Raw genomic sequence first — 16,775 nt, forward strand, 5'->3', positions numbered from 1 at the left:
TAGTAGAGACGGGGTTTCACCATGTTGACCAGGATGGTCTCGATCTCTTGACCTCGTGATCCACCCGCCTCGGCCTCCCAAAGTGCTGGGATTACAGGCTTGAGCCACCGCACCCGGCCTATATTTACGCTTTCTAAATTTTTGTTGCATTAAAAATATAATGTGTGGCCAGCCACATATATTGAGTCACTTGCTTCTGCGTGTCAGTACTAGGTATATGCCAGGAGTAGGTTTTAGGGCTAGATATACAAAAGTAAGCAAAGGCAGCATATTTTAACTCTAGAAAGGTAGCTAAAGAGATAAAGCAGGGATTAACATACATATGTACAAGGCACTATGCTTCATAAAGGAAAGCATGATACACTGTCCCTTAGAAGGTCAAAGAATTCACAAGAGAGGGTTGACTTGGGTCTTAAAAAAGGTGAATTAATTTACCTAAGCAGGTGAGTGTGGAAGACGGAAAGCATTGGGGAGATAAAGAGCATTCTAATCTGTGAGACTATAGATAGCATGTCATTGACTAATTGTAAATATTTTTGTGTGTGTATGTAAATAAAATACATATCTGTATATAGCTGTATATAGAGGTAAACACACATACATATACATTTATACACATTGTATTGGTGAATGAGGAACAAATGAGTGTGTAAAATATAAAGAGTCCAAATCACATAGATAATGAAATTCTCCAGCCTGGTTTTAAGGAGGCAAGTGATGTTATATCTATTCTCTTTTGATTTTGATTCATGCCTTGTTTGAATGAATTTCATTATGAAGAAGTTGTTATTGTTATAGTTTCTTGAATGTCTGCCCTATTTCCTTAAACTTCACTTGTTCGATAATGACTGGTGATGCCTCTCTCATTTAAAAGACAAATTGCTGGGTCACAGAAGTTTTCACTTTGTTATTCGTGCAGATTTCTTCTATGGTTTTGGGCAAATAATGTTTTGAACAGTATGAGGCCCACCTGATTTATTCTCTTATAAATGACTCCATATTCCAAATGTATTCTTTATTTAGTAAGTTCCATTAATTATTGCTTCTGTAAGAGACTTTTCAATCTGTACATTTAACTCTATTTTTATGTTTTATTTCCTTATCTAGCTTTCATTTCTATTATTATATTAATTCATCTCTTTCAAAATATTAGACTTTATCATTACTTAGTTTAGAACTTTTGCAACCAGAATTAATCATCTGTTTCTTGTGCCAGCTCCTCTTCTTTCCTGTGCTCTTCATTTATATGTTAGTGAATGTGTTTCCTCCTTCTGACAATGAGGAAGTGAGCTGGAGGAATTTACAGCCTAGGATTTTTGTTGTTTTGAGTTTAAACGCACTCCGTGATCTTTAATATATTTTCTTCTGAGAACATACCTCGCTTCATTTTTTTTCTTCATATCTTGATTGGTGTGATTGGTGTGTTTCTCATGAAGCCCCATCAGAAACACCCTGTGGGATAGTCTGGCATTCGTACCTTTCACTTCTGCCCTCACACTACTTTACCTACAGTGATATCCTTTAGAAGAAGGATAATGCATACACAATAAATTTTGTGTGCGTAGTGTGTATGTGTGTGTGTGTGTGTGTTTAAGAGAGAGAGAGATTAGGACAGTACCTGACTTGGCTTGCACATGTTAGTTGAAATGATGATAATAATGATGATGGCCATGCCTTTATACTTTACCTATATCTCTCCTTTTTGTTCTTTTGAGACAGGATCTCACACTGTAATCATAGCTCACAGCAAACGTGAATTCCTGGGCTCAAGCAATCCTCCTTCTTTAGCCTCAAGCATGCACGGACATTTTTGTTTGCTTGCTTTGTTTTAAATAGAGATGGGATCTCGCTGTGTTGCACAGGCTGGTCTGGAACTCCTGGTCTCAAGTGATCCTCCAACATTGGTCTCTAAAAGTGCTGGGATTACAGGGTTGAGCCACTGTGTTCAGTCTGTACCACCACTCTTTATGAACATGTTCCAATAATCTTATAGTCCTGTAGACTTCTAGAGCATGTTTCTGTAATAAATGTATTGGTGGATGTAATTTCTATGATTTTTTAATCCTTTGCTTATTAATTCTATACTACTTGGAATATATGGAGAGATACCAGATCTTAGCATTTATATAAAAATGTTTCAAATTTTATTATATTTGAAATATTCCCTTAATAACTTGATATCACATTGATGTTATTTCTTCATTTAATATGTATATTTCCTCTTATACTTTCCTTTTCATCTTTTTTTTCTTTTCATGAGAGTCAAAGGAAGGAGATAGAGTACACAGGGTTTTACTCTGTCACTTTTCACCAGTAGAAAGTGCATTTGTTTTATAGAAAGTTTACTCTGGAGGCAGTATATAACATGTTTTTTTGGTGTAAACCAGGAAAGGAAGTTCTGTGAGAAAATGATTACTATAACCCAGGGAAGATATTACGGGGAGTTAAATTAGGACAGTGGCTGTGAGTATGTAAGCAAAAGAAAATATAGGACAAATTATTGTGTTAAGCAGAACTGAAGTGATGGATCAGATCACTGAATGATGAAGAGGGTCTGGCTTGCATGGGTCTGTGTTGATTGATACTTATAACAAATTTAAAACATATAGAAAGGTGATGATGTCAGTCAGTAATGGAAAGAAGAAAAAGGAGTGAATTCGGTTTAAGTCATCAGACTCTGAGATGTTTGTACAATATCTAAATAGAGGTTTCTAGTAAGCCTTTGTTTGGACTTTGGAGGAAAATATCTCTTGGAAGATGTATATTTGAGACATGTCAAAATACTGCTAGTGATGAAAGCCACAGTTGTAGATAAGATTACCCACCAAGTTATTACTGTGTAGAAAGTAATAGAGCAAATAAAATCATATAAATATTCAAGAGCTGTTAGCTAAAGCAAATTATATGAGAGTGAGAGGTAACTTTTCAAAAACCAGTTCTTAGTATTTTTCAAAATACACCCTCCTTAGAACTGATGATGGGGAAAAGCAGAAAGACCCAGACCTTTGATGTCAGATGGAAACAGTTATCTTAACTCTACATCATACTATCTCTGTGACCTAAGATATTTCTGAAAGCCTATCTGAGTCCATTTCTTCATGAGAAAAAGTGGGAATGAACTCCTTTTAACTCCCTTAACTATGATTAGCGTCTTTTTGTTGGTGGTGTTATTGATTTTGGTTTTGCTTCTCTGAGGCTATTTGTCTACTTTTCCATGAAGGTTTTTATTACTCTTTATACTCCACATAGTTTTTAGCCAAGGTCTATGTGTTTGTTATACATAATATGGACTAAATGTGTTTTTGTTGACCTAGTAAGGAATGACTGTTAAGTGATAAAAATCTGAATCATAAAATTAGATTATGAACATTACATACTTTTTACAGTATACAAAATGAAAAATAAATTCATATAATAGATAGTTCTGCCTTTGAAGCTTTATAAGCATATTTGAGGAAAAATATACTATCTCTTCTTGATAACATGGTCTAGGACACTTGTGTCTTATGGGAGGTCTAGAACTATGGGAGCTGGTTGGGCTGAGAATGAACCTTTACTAGTTGTCCAAAGCTCAGATATATGCATCTTGTACTTTGATCAGTACATATACATCATGGAATACTATGCAGCCATAGAAAAAGAGACCATGTCCTTTGCAGGAACATGGATGGAGATGGAGGCCATTATCCTTAGCAAACTAATTCAGGAAAAGAAAACCAAATAGTGCATGTTCTCACTTACAATGGGAGCTAAATGATGAGAACACATGCACTCATAGAGGTGAACATCACACACTGGGGCTTATTGGAGGGTGAAGGGTGGAAGGAAGGGGAGAAGCAGGAAATATAACTAATGGGTACCAGGTTTAATACCTGGGTGATGAAATAATCTGTACAACCAACCCCCATGACATATGTTTACCTATATAACAAACCTGCACATCCTGCACATGTAGCCTGAACTTAAAATAGGGGTTAAAAAAATAAAGCCTATATAAGTAAAAATAATTATTCATATTAAATAAAAATAAGCATCTGGCAGAGGAGAATCCTGGCATAAATTCAATAGATAGAGACATTAGAGCACATAACATCAACAAATACAAAGAGACAAGCTGGAAGAAGAGCTTGGAAACATGTCCTAGGAAAAGCTGTGTTTCGTAGACTGCTGTGGCCTCTGGCACAGGCTGGAGAGACTAGTCAAAGTAAAAGTCAGTTTCAGATCAGGATGTGTAAACTTGATGCATATTTTAAGTGTTTACTGCTATAGAAGTTAGAAGATAATTTTTAATAAGTTTCTTCAAACAATACTTAGCAAACATTGTAGAATGAGAAAATATACCTAGCATCACCAAATAAATAAAAGCACATAGATGCCCATTGGTATTGGCTCTATCTATGCAGTAACAAGATGCACTGACCAGAAATAGAAGGAGTAGAATTCATCCTCCACACAGCTACCTTAGAGCAGTACTTGCCAAACATCAGCCTGTGGAAAGGTACTAATCTTTCATGTAGTAAGGTGTTAAAAACTAGTCGTTGGTGAAATAAAGAAAATAAATGGAATGTTTTAATTATGTAAATTTGTTTATGTCTGAAGATTATTCATTGTTTATGTTTTTGTTCATTTTGGTCATTTGGTTCATAAAATAAAATGGCTCCCCCCACTTTGTTTTTTTTTGTTTTTGTTTTTTTTTAAATAAAATGACAATGATAGCAAATAGTCCTTTTTTGTTCTTATAGTTTTTTTAGTTTTTTTTTGTTCTTATAGTGCAAGTAAAAGTTGTGAACTTTTAGTTCAGCCTCTAAATTAAAAGTTGTGAACTTTTAGTTCAGCCTCACAACTAAAGTTGTGAACTTTTAGTTCCTTTTTGGTTGATGAAATTAAAAATAAAATCTGGGATCTAAAATTGTTGGACCTTACTGAACTTTCCAATATTTACAAATATCTAGATGTTGTCATCATTTAGCCAAAATGTTTTGGCATCATATAGACCCAGCCTTTAACTACTTTCAATGGGATCTTTGACTATTCTGTGAAAAGGACAAAGTTCAAGTCATGGAAAAAAGGACATGAGCCTAAAGCCATCAATGAATACAGGCAATTCATTTGAGTCCAGCAACTGGTGAGGTCCTATTACCTTTCATGTTACAAAACTTAGAAGTGAATAAGAGAGACAGAGAAATATAAAAGAAGTCAGAAATATAAAGAACAGGGGGATATTGTCTGGATTTTAAGGTCAAATATACAGGAATTCTTCATCCCACTATAAAAAGTCTAGTTCTGGGCACTCTTGCCAACTAGAAATCTATGTTCATTTCGTTGCCTTTTTGAGAATGTAACTCAGTCATTGTAATGTAACCATCTTTGTAAATCTGTGTTCATCTTAAAGACAATAAGAACACAACAGGAACCGTACAATTTTGTTATGTAGGGGTGAATCATCATTTATGATTTTGTTGTAAGTGTTGCCAATCATCATTTATGAGTTTGGTGTAAATGTAGTTTTTTTTTTTTTTTTTTTTTTTTTAAAGAACAAAACACATGCATAAGAAGAACCTTAGTTTATAAAATAACCTTTAATCTCCCAAATATTGTACTGATAGTGATTGCTATCCATTTCTCCCTTTACGTACTTCTTTTTAAAAGTAAATATACTGTAGAGATTATGATTACTCTGGGGAAAAGGCAAATATGAAAATTTATGGATAAATAAAAATTAGAATTGACTCATTATAAAATATTTTGGTTTTTCTCTCATGATTAACTGGTAGCATATTATAGAACAATTAAAATTTGTTCTTTTGTAACATACTGTTAAATATAAATCTGTCAAATGGACTTTATATATAAGGATCTTGAATTTCATGAGACTCCTTTACTTTGTGAAACTATATCACAAAAGAGTACAATCTATTTATAACCGTCAGCACTACTACTTGAAATTATGTAAGTTGATTTTTCCTGCCAGGCAAGCTATACACTAAAGCTTGTCATCTACATTGTCTTATATTATGTAATAGTAAGAATGTTGACAATAGTTAGGACTTATTGAGCACAAACTGCATGTCTCTGTCTGGTTTTACAGTTAGTATGTTTTCCATTTTGTCATTAAGCAACTTGTAAATACAGTAAATCATTTGGTGAATCTGGAATGAACAGAACGCTTCTTTAGTCACCTTTCAAACTTAAGAATACATACATTATTAAAGAGTTCTGAAATGGCAGCTTTAATTACAATCCAAATTTACTTCTCTTATAGTTTGACACAGCATGTAGAAGTTGAAGTAATTTCTCAACCAGAGAAAAACAATTACACTCAAAGAGAATTAATGCCTTTAAAAGCTTTGGCCTACTCAGATTCACCATAGTCAAATTAATTTTATAGAAACTTAGCTTGTTTTTAAAAAACAACAATTGTTGTTTAACTGAATATGAGCATAGGCAAGATGTAAGAAGGAAGAATACTATACATCTCACATTACTGAATTTTACTATAGTTCCCAAAGGAGTTTATGTCATTGTAAGATACATAATTGAAACAAAAGAAAGACTTAAAATTCTGAAGGAATAGATTCAATGTTATTTAATATCTGATGCAGCTAGATGTCTCTACATCTAGGAAAATCAAAGTCATGCATTTAACTGAGGAAAACAGAATACTGAAGAATCCGAGAACTAGATTTGGAAAAAAATGTGTCTGATTTTAACCCAGATATTTCACCCAGTTTCTATTTAATCTCACCCTGGAAAGTGGTGATATAACCTAAGCAATCCAGAATTTGAATTGTTCACTGATATTAGAATTTTTAAGACTCTTCTCTCAGTTATAAAGCAATATAAAAAGCCTGTGTTGGAGAATAACATCCAAAGAATTTGGAGTGAAAGGAATAATGAGACAAAATTAAGCACATTTGAAAGCAATGGAAAACAACTGCTAACACATATGCCAGGAAAGTATTGTCTTTTTTAAAAAATCAAACTGTTGAGAAGTAACATTTTAAAACTGTGGTTTGTTTCCATAATGATTTCATATATAAACCACCAAAAACTTTCCTAAGTTTTCTGTACATAGGAACCAATAATTCTGTCCAAACTAATTTACAAAATTCACTCTGGAACATATTTTTCAATTAGGGAAATATTTTCATTGTTTGGAACTGTGATATACAAAGTCATTCCTTTTATTATTTAGAATTGAGAATATATAAATTGGATATATTCATATATATATATATAGTTTTCAGTCTACTCCATCTCTTGAAAGTATATTTGAAAGTATATATACTTTCAATATATATACATTGTTTTCAGTGTATGCCATCTGGACTGTAATTGGCTACATCCGGTCAAGAATATCAACCTACAAATATTTAACCTCTACTTATACAAACAGGAAATATTTAATTGAGTGCTTACTAGGAATTGCTTGTTCTGGGCTTTTCACAGGCATTATCTAATTTCACCTCAGTAACTCTTAAAAGATACATTATTCCCATCTTCTATAAAGCTTGGGCCCAGGGAGTTTAAGGAACTTCTCCTAGTTTGCACACCTAATAATTAAGTAATGTGGTGATGACTTTGTTCTTACTTACAACTGTATAACTCCAACATCTATAGCTATAGTATTTATTTTCCTACAACTTCTTCCAATTGATGCATAGAACTCCCTTTTGTAGTTTCTTTGCAATTAAAATCATTCTTGTAGGATCCTACATGACCCTTTCATTGCTTAACATCTCTCTGTGACTCTTTTGGTTTAGTCTGGGTGACTCTTTTTTTTTTTTTTTTTTAGTTTGGCCTCTCTGAAATTGAGGTAGAATTATAGATCTTAGAATTGGAAGGAAGGATGAAGGGCATCCATTTGATAAACAGATATCCTTGAATGACCATTCAGTCAGGACCTGAACATATCCAGTGATAGAGCCCCTGCCTCTGGCAGCCGCCCTGTTTCCATTCTTACGCAGCTCAGAGTGCCTGAAATTTCAGTCTTTTATTGATTCTGTGTAGCGTAGCATTGATCATTTGTAATCTTTTGGGTGCCAGTGAAATGAATGCCGTTTCTATTCAGATATTATGTGTGGGTTATCTGTCTTTCCTCTCTGGAGACTAACAGCTCTCATTTATTTCAGCTGTGATTCACATAAATAACTCTTTCCCTTGATCCATTTCTCTTCCTCCTCCCTCCCTCCCTCCCTCCCTCCCTCTCTCCTTCCCTTCCTTTCTTCCTCTCCTTCTTCTTCTTATTTCTTTTTTTTTGTTTGGAGAGGGGTGTGGGGTAGGGAGTAAGACCAGCCCAGTATTATACTATTTCTCATGAAGAAATGAGAAAAGTATCTTTTAACAATTTGTTAACAACTTCTGTCTATAGGATAGGTAAATATATAAAAAGATAATTTCACTTTATGTTGTTGACTGACTTGGTAATATGAAAAAAACATGAATTAAGACGAGCTACTAATTATATATTTCCTAAGGAAATGTTCATTCTGATAGAAAGAGTGGAATAATTGGCAATGGGATGCAGGTTATAAGAGTAATTCAAGCAAAATGTAATGAGAAGCTCTCTGGGAATTTCTTGAAGGTAGTGTTTGAACTAGCTTTAAGCGTGAATCTATTCTGTAGCTGTTGGAGTCAGGAAAAATAGCAACAAAGGCCAAGGAGTGAATGAACACAGGACATGCTTTCCCGAATATTACAGGACAATGAGAAGTACTGGGAGAGGGTCTGAACTTAAATGGTAGTGACCTGACTTTTAATGCTACGTTAAAGAGTTTGAATTTTATCCTCTGTTGAAATTATATTTTTTGATGATAAAATGAAGAGGTCAGTAGGACAAATAGATAAAGCAAGGCAATCAATCACATGGCTAATATGTGTTTCCTGAAGTTAACAGCTGCAACAGAGGACTTCAGGTCTACATTGCCGCTTTCTCCTGTCGAAAGCACATGGCATTCTACATAGTGTGGATGCTGATGAAAGTTTTCTACTAAATGTATACTTGAAAAATCTAAAGCACTGATTCAGGACATACAGTTTTGGAGAATCCTCAACAACTCTATCCCGTGGGGGTGGAGTCTGTGTGACACACACACACACACACACACACACACACATATATAATTTTGAGCAAAACATATTTTTAAAACATATTTTTAAAAAGCCAACAATTACCTTCCTAACGCAGTAGTGGACTTTAATGTTACTTTTAATATGAAAATGTTCCTGTCACTATAGGTATAATGTTTAGTATTTGCCTATTCACAGCAGATGCAAATTGGAGAGCAAAAACAAATGGAAAATTGAAGTCAGATGGTAAATTTAATTCATGTTTTCATAAAAGCTTCAGCTCAGTTTCTCTCTATACATCAGCTCCAAAATGCTTGAAAGAATTTAGGTGGTGCAGTGAATGATTTAATGATCCAAAAGAAATATTAAAATATTTCAATTAAAAAGGCCTCAAGGAACCTAACAGGTTGAACTGGTTGTTTCCTCCACATTCCCATCCTGTTAGCTTCTGTGTTTGTCATTCTATCTAATGGCTTGGAGCAAATGAAACCACTTTTTAAAAGTTTTTGTAAAATTAAATACATTTGTATACAATATTGATCATTCTAATCCATTACTACATGCAAATAAATTCTGCCATATCAGTTTGTATAGACAAGTTATTCTCTATTTCTCTTCCTTTCTTCTTTAGGACTGTACCATCTTAAGTATGATACCAGCAAATAGGAATGTAATTCCTGTTTTGATAAAACGCACACATTTTCGTTCCAGTATGTTTCTTAGTACCCTGAGGAATAAGCACTGATTGATAACTACAGCAGTCAACAGAGTCAGGTTACCATGTATCAATAGTCTGTGCTCATATAGTGCCTCACATTAATATCCAATGTTTTGCTTTGTTACCTTGCAGAAATGTTGGAATCCAACAATGTGGTCACTTTCAATGGCTTGGCCAACAGCTCCAGTTATCATACCTTCCTTTTGGATGAGGAACGGAGTAGACTGTATGTTGGAGCAAAGGATCACATATTTTCATTCAACCTGGTTAATATCAAGGATTTTCAAAAGGTATCAGTATTCTAATATATGCACTATAGTTATGTTGAAGCCTTTCAAGTTATATATAATTCTCTAGCTATTTAAAAGTATGATAACTGGCAGAAAATTGTTTTAATTAATATTTAGTCTTTTCTGATCCAAATGAAAATGACAATAATGAATCAACTGATGCAACAAATTGAAAAATTATCAAGGCAGAAACCGCAGTATTTGTAGTAATCATTATAAGAAATATGAACCTCACCTTATCCTTTAATGTCTATGTTATTTTTCCTACATAAAAGTAAATACTTGAACCGTCATAGCAATACATCATAATTGACTTCATGTACTATGTATATGTGTTTAGGTATAAATTTGTGTCTCTATATATATTTCCAGAAAATGAAGCATTCATCAATCCATTACCAGCATGCCAAATTTGGCATGCTACCAGTGTTGGTAAATAAAGTTTTATTGGAACACTGGCACTCTTATTCATTTACATATTGTTTATATCTGGTTTTGTGCTACACCAGCAGAATTCAGTAGTTACAAAATATCATCTGGCCTAGAAAAACGGTTTACTATCTGGACTTTTAAACAAAAGGTTTGCCAAACCTTCATCTAGAAGATCAAAGTGTCAGATTTTTTAAAATGTTGTCATGCAGGCATCAACAGGATATACGTTTTATCTTTATTCTTTATAGTATTTCTGGCTTATTTCATTAGTAAGCTGAGATCAAACTTCTGACCTCAGGTGATCTGCTCGCCTCTGCCTCCCAAAGTGCTGGGATTATATGCATGAGCCACCATACCCGGCCCAGATGTGACAGAATTTTTTAAAGCTTTTGTTCTGGTTGGAGAATGTAGCTTTTGGGAATACAGGTTAAATTTCAAAGCTGTTTCATATTTTTTAATAGAGTATAGCATAAACCTAAGACATTTTCTTTTCTTCCATTACCTAAACACTAAAAATCAGACCACGGCATAAAGAAATTTGATTCATTATATATAGAGTCATATAAAATGGTAATACCCTTATAATGTATTTAAGAATTCTCATATGCTAACTTTAAAAATCACTTTGGGTATTTCTGTTTCTGATTTTTCAATTCAATTGATTTCTAAGCCTCCTCAGATGATAGGAATAAATGTCTGTTATCTATTGTCTAAAAAATCTGGTTATTCATTTGTTTTTCTGAAATGATAAAAATATTTATCTTAGTCTTTTGAAAACATCATAAAATAAGCAGATTTTTGTTGTTGTTTTACCAAAAGAAAGCCATTCTTTATAAAATGAGAGCAGAACAGGTGAGGTGCGATGGCTCACACCTGTAATCCCACTACTTCAGGAGGCCAGGGTGATGGATCACCTGAGGTCAGGAGTTTGAGACCAGTCTGGCCAACATGGTGAAAACCTGTCTCTTCTAAAAATGCAAAAGTTAGCTAGGTGTGGTGATGGGCACTTTTAATCCCAGCTACTTGGGAGGTGAGGCAGGAGAATGGCTTGAACTCAGGCGGCGGAGGTTGCAGTGAGCAGAGATCATGCCATTGCACTTCAGCCTGGGAGCCAAGAGTGAACCTCCATATCAAAGAAAACCCCAAAAACCTAAGTTGACTAAGAAAAATTTGGTATATTGATTTTAGATTTTATCAGTCAAAATCATAGGTATTTAGAACAATTTATAACTTTGTGATATTCACATATGTGTATATCTATAGATAGATAATATGAGCATAGATTACCTAAGATGATATATTTAACTTATTTAACATTTGTCTGTGACTATATGTTCTGAATATGGTTAAACTATTCAATTATTTCTAAAACTGAAAAGACTCAAATTATAAAATAAAAATCTACCATTTTGTAGCTGAGAAAAATCCCACAGCCATTTGTATACTCAGAATATATCACAGTATCTTTCACCAAATACGCTTATAATAAACTATCTTGAAGTAATGAATTAAAAGATAAATGATTTGTCCAAAATCATGGTCTTCTTGTGATAGCTCTTGCCTTTGAGTTTGAAATCATTCTACTAATAATAGAAGGTATATTTCTAATTTTAAGACATCCTATTACAAACAGATTATTTAATTTTAATTCTATCACATTGTTTATACAAATGAACACAATTTACTTTGGAATTGATACCAGCCAGGTATGGTGACTCACACCTGTAATCCCAGCACGTTGGGAGGCCAAGGCCTGCAGATTACTGGAGCCTAGGAGTTCGAGACCAGCTTGGACAACATAGTGAAACCTTGTCTCTACTAAAAATAAAAATAAAAATAAAAATAAAAATACACAAATTAATTGGGCATGGTGGCACATGCCTGTAGTCCCAGCTAGCCTAGAGGCTGAGGCAGGAGAATCATTTCTCTGGAGGTCAAGGCTGCGGTGAGCCGTGATCATACCATTGTACAGCAGCTTGGCCAATAGAGTGAGACCCTGCCTCAAAAATAAATAAATAAATAAAACATCTGTTTATCTATATTTGGGATGTTTTAATATTCCTTTTAACCTGTGTATATGTAATGTTCGAATAGCTTTCCTCTAAGCATCTGTTATTGTGATGAACCTACAGGAGCTTTATGGTATATTATAAATAATTGGTGATGACCTTACAAGTAACAGTAAAGATAAAATAGTAATCTTATGGGTAAATACTAGGCAAATCCCTCTTAGAGGCAAAAATACATTTTCAGGTTTCAAAAAACCGTGGAAAGATTCTTGGCTTTGATAAAAGGGTATACATTCTCTTTAAAGCCTAAATCCTTATTACATAACATGTGTAAGTGGGCCTGCCATGAGTAGAAGTGTAGAGGCATAAGGAAGAAAAAGTACAAAATAGATTATGAAGCACTTTGAAAATGTGAATAAGAAATTTAGATAGTTAACTGAGAAATTTTTGAGCAAAGAAGAAAAAGAGAATTCCAATAATCAACAGCAAAACAAATCCAACCAAAATGTTAGTAATCATTCTTTATGGAAGTGGATATGTAAAAGAATATTAAACGTATATTTATTTTTGTTCTACTGGCTTATGCTTATCCTCATTAAATTGCTCTCCACAATAACATTTCTACATCAAAATTAATTTTACTTATGTCAGATTTCTAAACTTTTTAATTGCTATTATTATTATTTACCCTGGAACTATGGAAAGTTAAAAGACCCTTTTAAGTCTAAGAATTTTTAGCATGAATATTATACAAATTATTGTTTATAAATATTTTAGTTAGATAAAAGAATCATAGCGAATCATCAAATGAGGTCCATACTGCCTCAAAAATTATGCAAGAAAAGCTAGGAAACTATGAGAAAACAACCTGCGTTTTTAAAGATATATACGTTTATATATTGTAACTTGTATTTTTAAACATATATATGTTTTAACAGTTATTTCAGCACAATTTAGCTGGAAAGCTGAATATGAACGTCAATAAATCTTAACTGTTATATATTGACTGTTATGACCTAGAGAAAAGTTACATTTTACCCTCTTACATTATAAACTTTAAATAAAAATAGATCCCCTTGCCTTTCCATATCCAATGTGAAAACTCAACTGCTAGAATTGTCGAGCAATCACTCTAGAAATTCAGTAGTCAGAGTAATAAAGTGAATTATAAGTGAATTATAATTACAATACATTTACTGATCGTGAATGTTTTTTACATGACTACTTTGTGAAAGCCCATGGAACAAGTCAATTATAATTTTAATTTACATAAGCAGACAAATGTGAAAAGGAGAGCACATGAAATAGAATACTCAAATTTGGAACTTAATATTAAAAATGAATGTCTATCCAGTGAGTTGAGATGACAGTCCAGCCTGGATGACAAGAGCGAGACTCTGTCTCAAAAAAAAAAAAATGCTATCCAATAGTTTTTGGGGTATACAGTGTTGACACGGACCTGAAATGCATTTATCAAGTCATCATAATACATTACTTCAATATGTGCCAAATCCTTGCTTGTAAATGTGTTTTGTTTTGCTTTGTAATTCTCCAGATTGAGTATCACAGCCTTTGCCCAAGTTGATGATCATTTATATTGAATTATCTAGAGGTTCCCAAATGAATGATAATCAGTCATTTTAGACTAAAAGCTTTCCAGCAGACATGAATGATTAAGTGCCATCATTTCTGTTTTTTTATATATCACTTTTTTCCACTGAAATTAACTCTGAGTAATATTATTAGAAAGGAAAAATGAATAAAAAATAAATAGTTCTGCCTCTATACAGATAGGAGTCATTGGAGTTGCTCAGTGGATTTTATATTAAAATCAAATGAGAGCATGTGGAATAATATTGTCAGGGGTATGAATCTACTGTCCTCCAAGCCACCACTAACATCATGGCTCATCTGCTACTGTCACTGTATTCACACAATATGGGACTTTTTGGAAGGATGAAGATTAAATATAGGATAAAAACACAAATAATTGTTTCTCAACTAATCTTTTAGCCTACATTAGAGAGGGTAATTTTCTTTTAGAACTATTTGCTTCTTCTATCTACCTTTATTTTTCTAACATATACCATGTTACTTTTAAATGTTTTCCCTTTCCAAAAAAAAAAAAAAAAAGTAGAGAGGAGAAAAAAGAGAAGTTTCTATTCTAAGTTTTTTTTTTTTAATCCTTTCAGTTACTTGTTGTAACATGTCATGCTGAGATTTGTTTCAGGGAAATGTATCCAAAGCACCCAAATGTTAAAATTGCAAAATCACTATTTCATGATAAAGACTAATTTAGGAGAATCTGAGCCATATTCTCTGCCAGTTTCTGCTTCTCTTCACTAAATTCTCACATCCTCTCAAGATGATCATCATCTCCCAATCTGTGTTCCAGTTCTTACCACCTTACACTGCTTAGATCTATCGTCTATGTCAGTTTCTGTCTTGCTCAACTTTTATGTACAGCAAAGGCTATTGGGCAGATGCAGAATCAATGACTCATGTCCACATCAATTAACTGATACCACTGATGGTCTAAAGTGAAAGGTTCCTGAAACACTCTTTATGGAACTTTCTTTATTTCAGTTTCCCTAATGTCATCTGAAGACTATATGGTATTGGGTCTCTTAGAAAACTTACCTGGCATAAAACAATGTTTATTCTCTGTCCTTAGATTGTCTGGCCAGTGTCTTACACCAGAAGAGATGAATGCAAGTGGGCTGGAAAAGACATCCTGGTAAGCATTAACCTACTACAGGTTGAGTATCCTTCATTCAAAATGCTTGGGACCAAAGAATTTCAAATTTCTGATTTTTTTGTTGGGAAGGGGTTAGATAGAATATATATATATATATATATATATATATATATATATATATATAAAGATATTTTTAGGATGGAACGAAAGTCTAAAAGCAAAATTTATTTATATATCATATACATCATATACTCACCCATAGCCTAAAGGTAAATTTATTTTTCCCTTGGAGATACCGAAAAAACTGTGCTGTTTCTGAATTTTGACTATGACCCATCACATGACGTCAGGTGTGGAATTTTCCACTTGTGGGTCACGTGGGTGCTCAAAACATTTAAAATTTTGGGGGATTGCAGATTTCAGGATTTTGAATTAGGGATGTTCCACGTGTAGTAATTACATAAGTAATTTGTTACTCTGTCATCTATTTTTGTTCAGTGTTCTATGAAATACCACATTTTACTTTTAAACTTAATCATTCTTTAGAAATAAAATTATAGTATTCAGTTTTGGAAACACTGGCAGATTTATGTATAGAATGTGTATAAAAATAATGGTATTTCTTAATAAAGCAAAAATATGATCTATTTGGTTATTTATATATGCAAAAACTAACAAAATGTAATCTTGTAGCATACATACTTACATTCAATAAGTCAACTTCTTTCTATAGGTTGATTTTCATGTTAATTCCTCTTGAAATCTTGAAATGATATGAAGTGTTTCCATTTCTGAGTCATGATTAAATTATCTATCTTTTCTTCTTCCCATTTTTCTTTTATCTCTTTCCATTTTTCATCTTCTTCTTTCCTTTCATACCGTCTTTCTCCCTCCTTCCCTTCCTTCCATGTAATCATCCTTTAAATAAATATGGATTGAAAAAGGACCATGTAATAGGAATTTTCCTAGGCACTCTGGAGTAAAAGATGAATAGTAAGCAATGCCTACAGTGGTTTTACCATTGTAAAAAGATAGAGGCCATTTTTTGTAAGGTAAACTGTCAGGAATATTAAGTGGGTGACTGGTTTGAGGAATAGCCAAGTATTTGCACAGATCATGAAAAGTAGTTATAATCATTTAAATAATTAATTCTACTGAATTACCAAATTTTAAAAATATATAATTTTATGGGTTTTTTTGTTTGTTTGTTTTGAGATGGAGTCTTTCTCTGTAGCCCAGGCTGGAGTACAGTGGCTTGATCTCAGCTCACTGCAACCTCCGCCTCCCGGGTCCTGGTTCAAGCAATTCTGCTACCTCAGCCTCCTAAGTAGCTGGGATTACAGGCATGCCCAGCTAATTTTTGTATTTTTTAGTGGATATGGGGTTTCCCCATGTTGGGCAGTCTGGCCTTGAACTCCTGACCTCATGATCTGCCCACCACGGCCTCCCAAAGTGCTGGGATTACAGGCCTAAGCCACCGTGCCCAGCCAATTTTATGTTTAATTGATATTTGGGGATGTCTAAAACAGAAAGCAATATGTTTAAAAGTTTTTTTTTTT

At 33.5% G+C, this 16,775-nt stretch overlaps 1 protein-coding gene across 2 annotated transcripts in view; it reads left to right on the forward strand.

Moving 5' to 3' along the window:
* Positions 1–16,775, forward strand: part of SEMA3A (semaphorin 3A) — a 381,041-nt gene that overhangs the window by 211,421 nt on the left and 152,845 nt on the right. For both annotated transcript variants that reach the window (XM_037736534.1, XM_037736535.1), the window contains 2 exons: positions 9,920–10,077; positions 15,193–15,255. In XM_037736534.1, the coding sequence (XP_037592462.1) occupies positions 9,920–10,077; positions 15,193–15,255 (221 nt within the window). The remainder of the gene's footprint in view (positions 1–9,919; positions 10,078–15,192; positions 15,256–16,775) is intronic.

The sequence above is a fragment of the Cebus imitator genome, unplaced genomic scaffold (genome assembly GCF_001604975.1).
Source record: "Cebus imitator isolate Cc_AM_T3 unplaced genomic scaffold, Cebus_imitator-1.0 Scaffold26, whole genome shotgun sequence".
NCBI lineage: Eukaryota > Metazoa > Chordata > Mammalia > Primates > Cebidae > Cebus > Cebus imitator.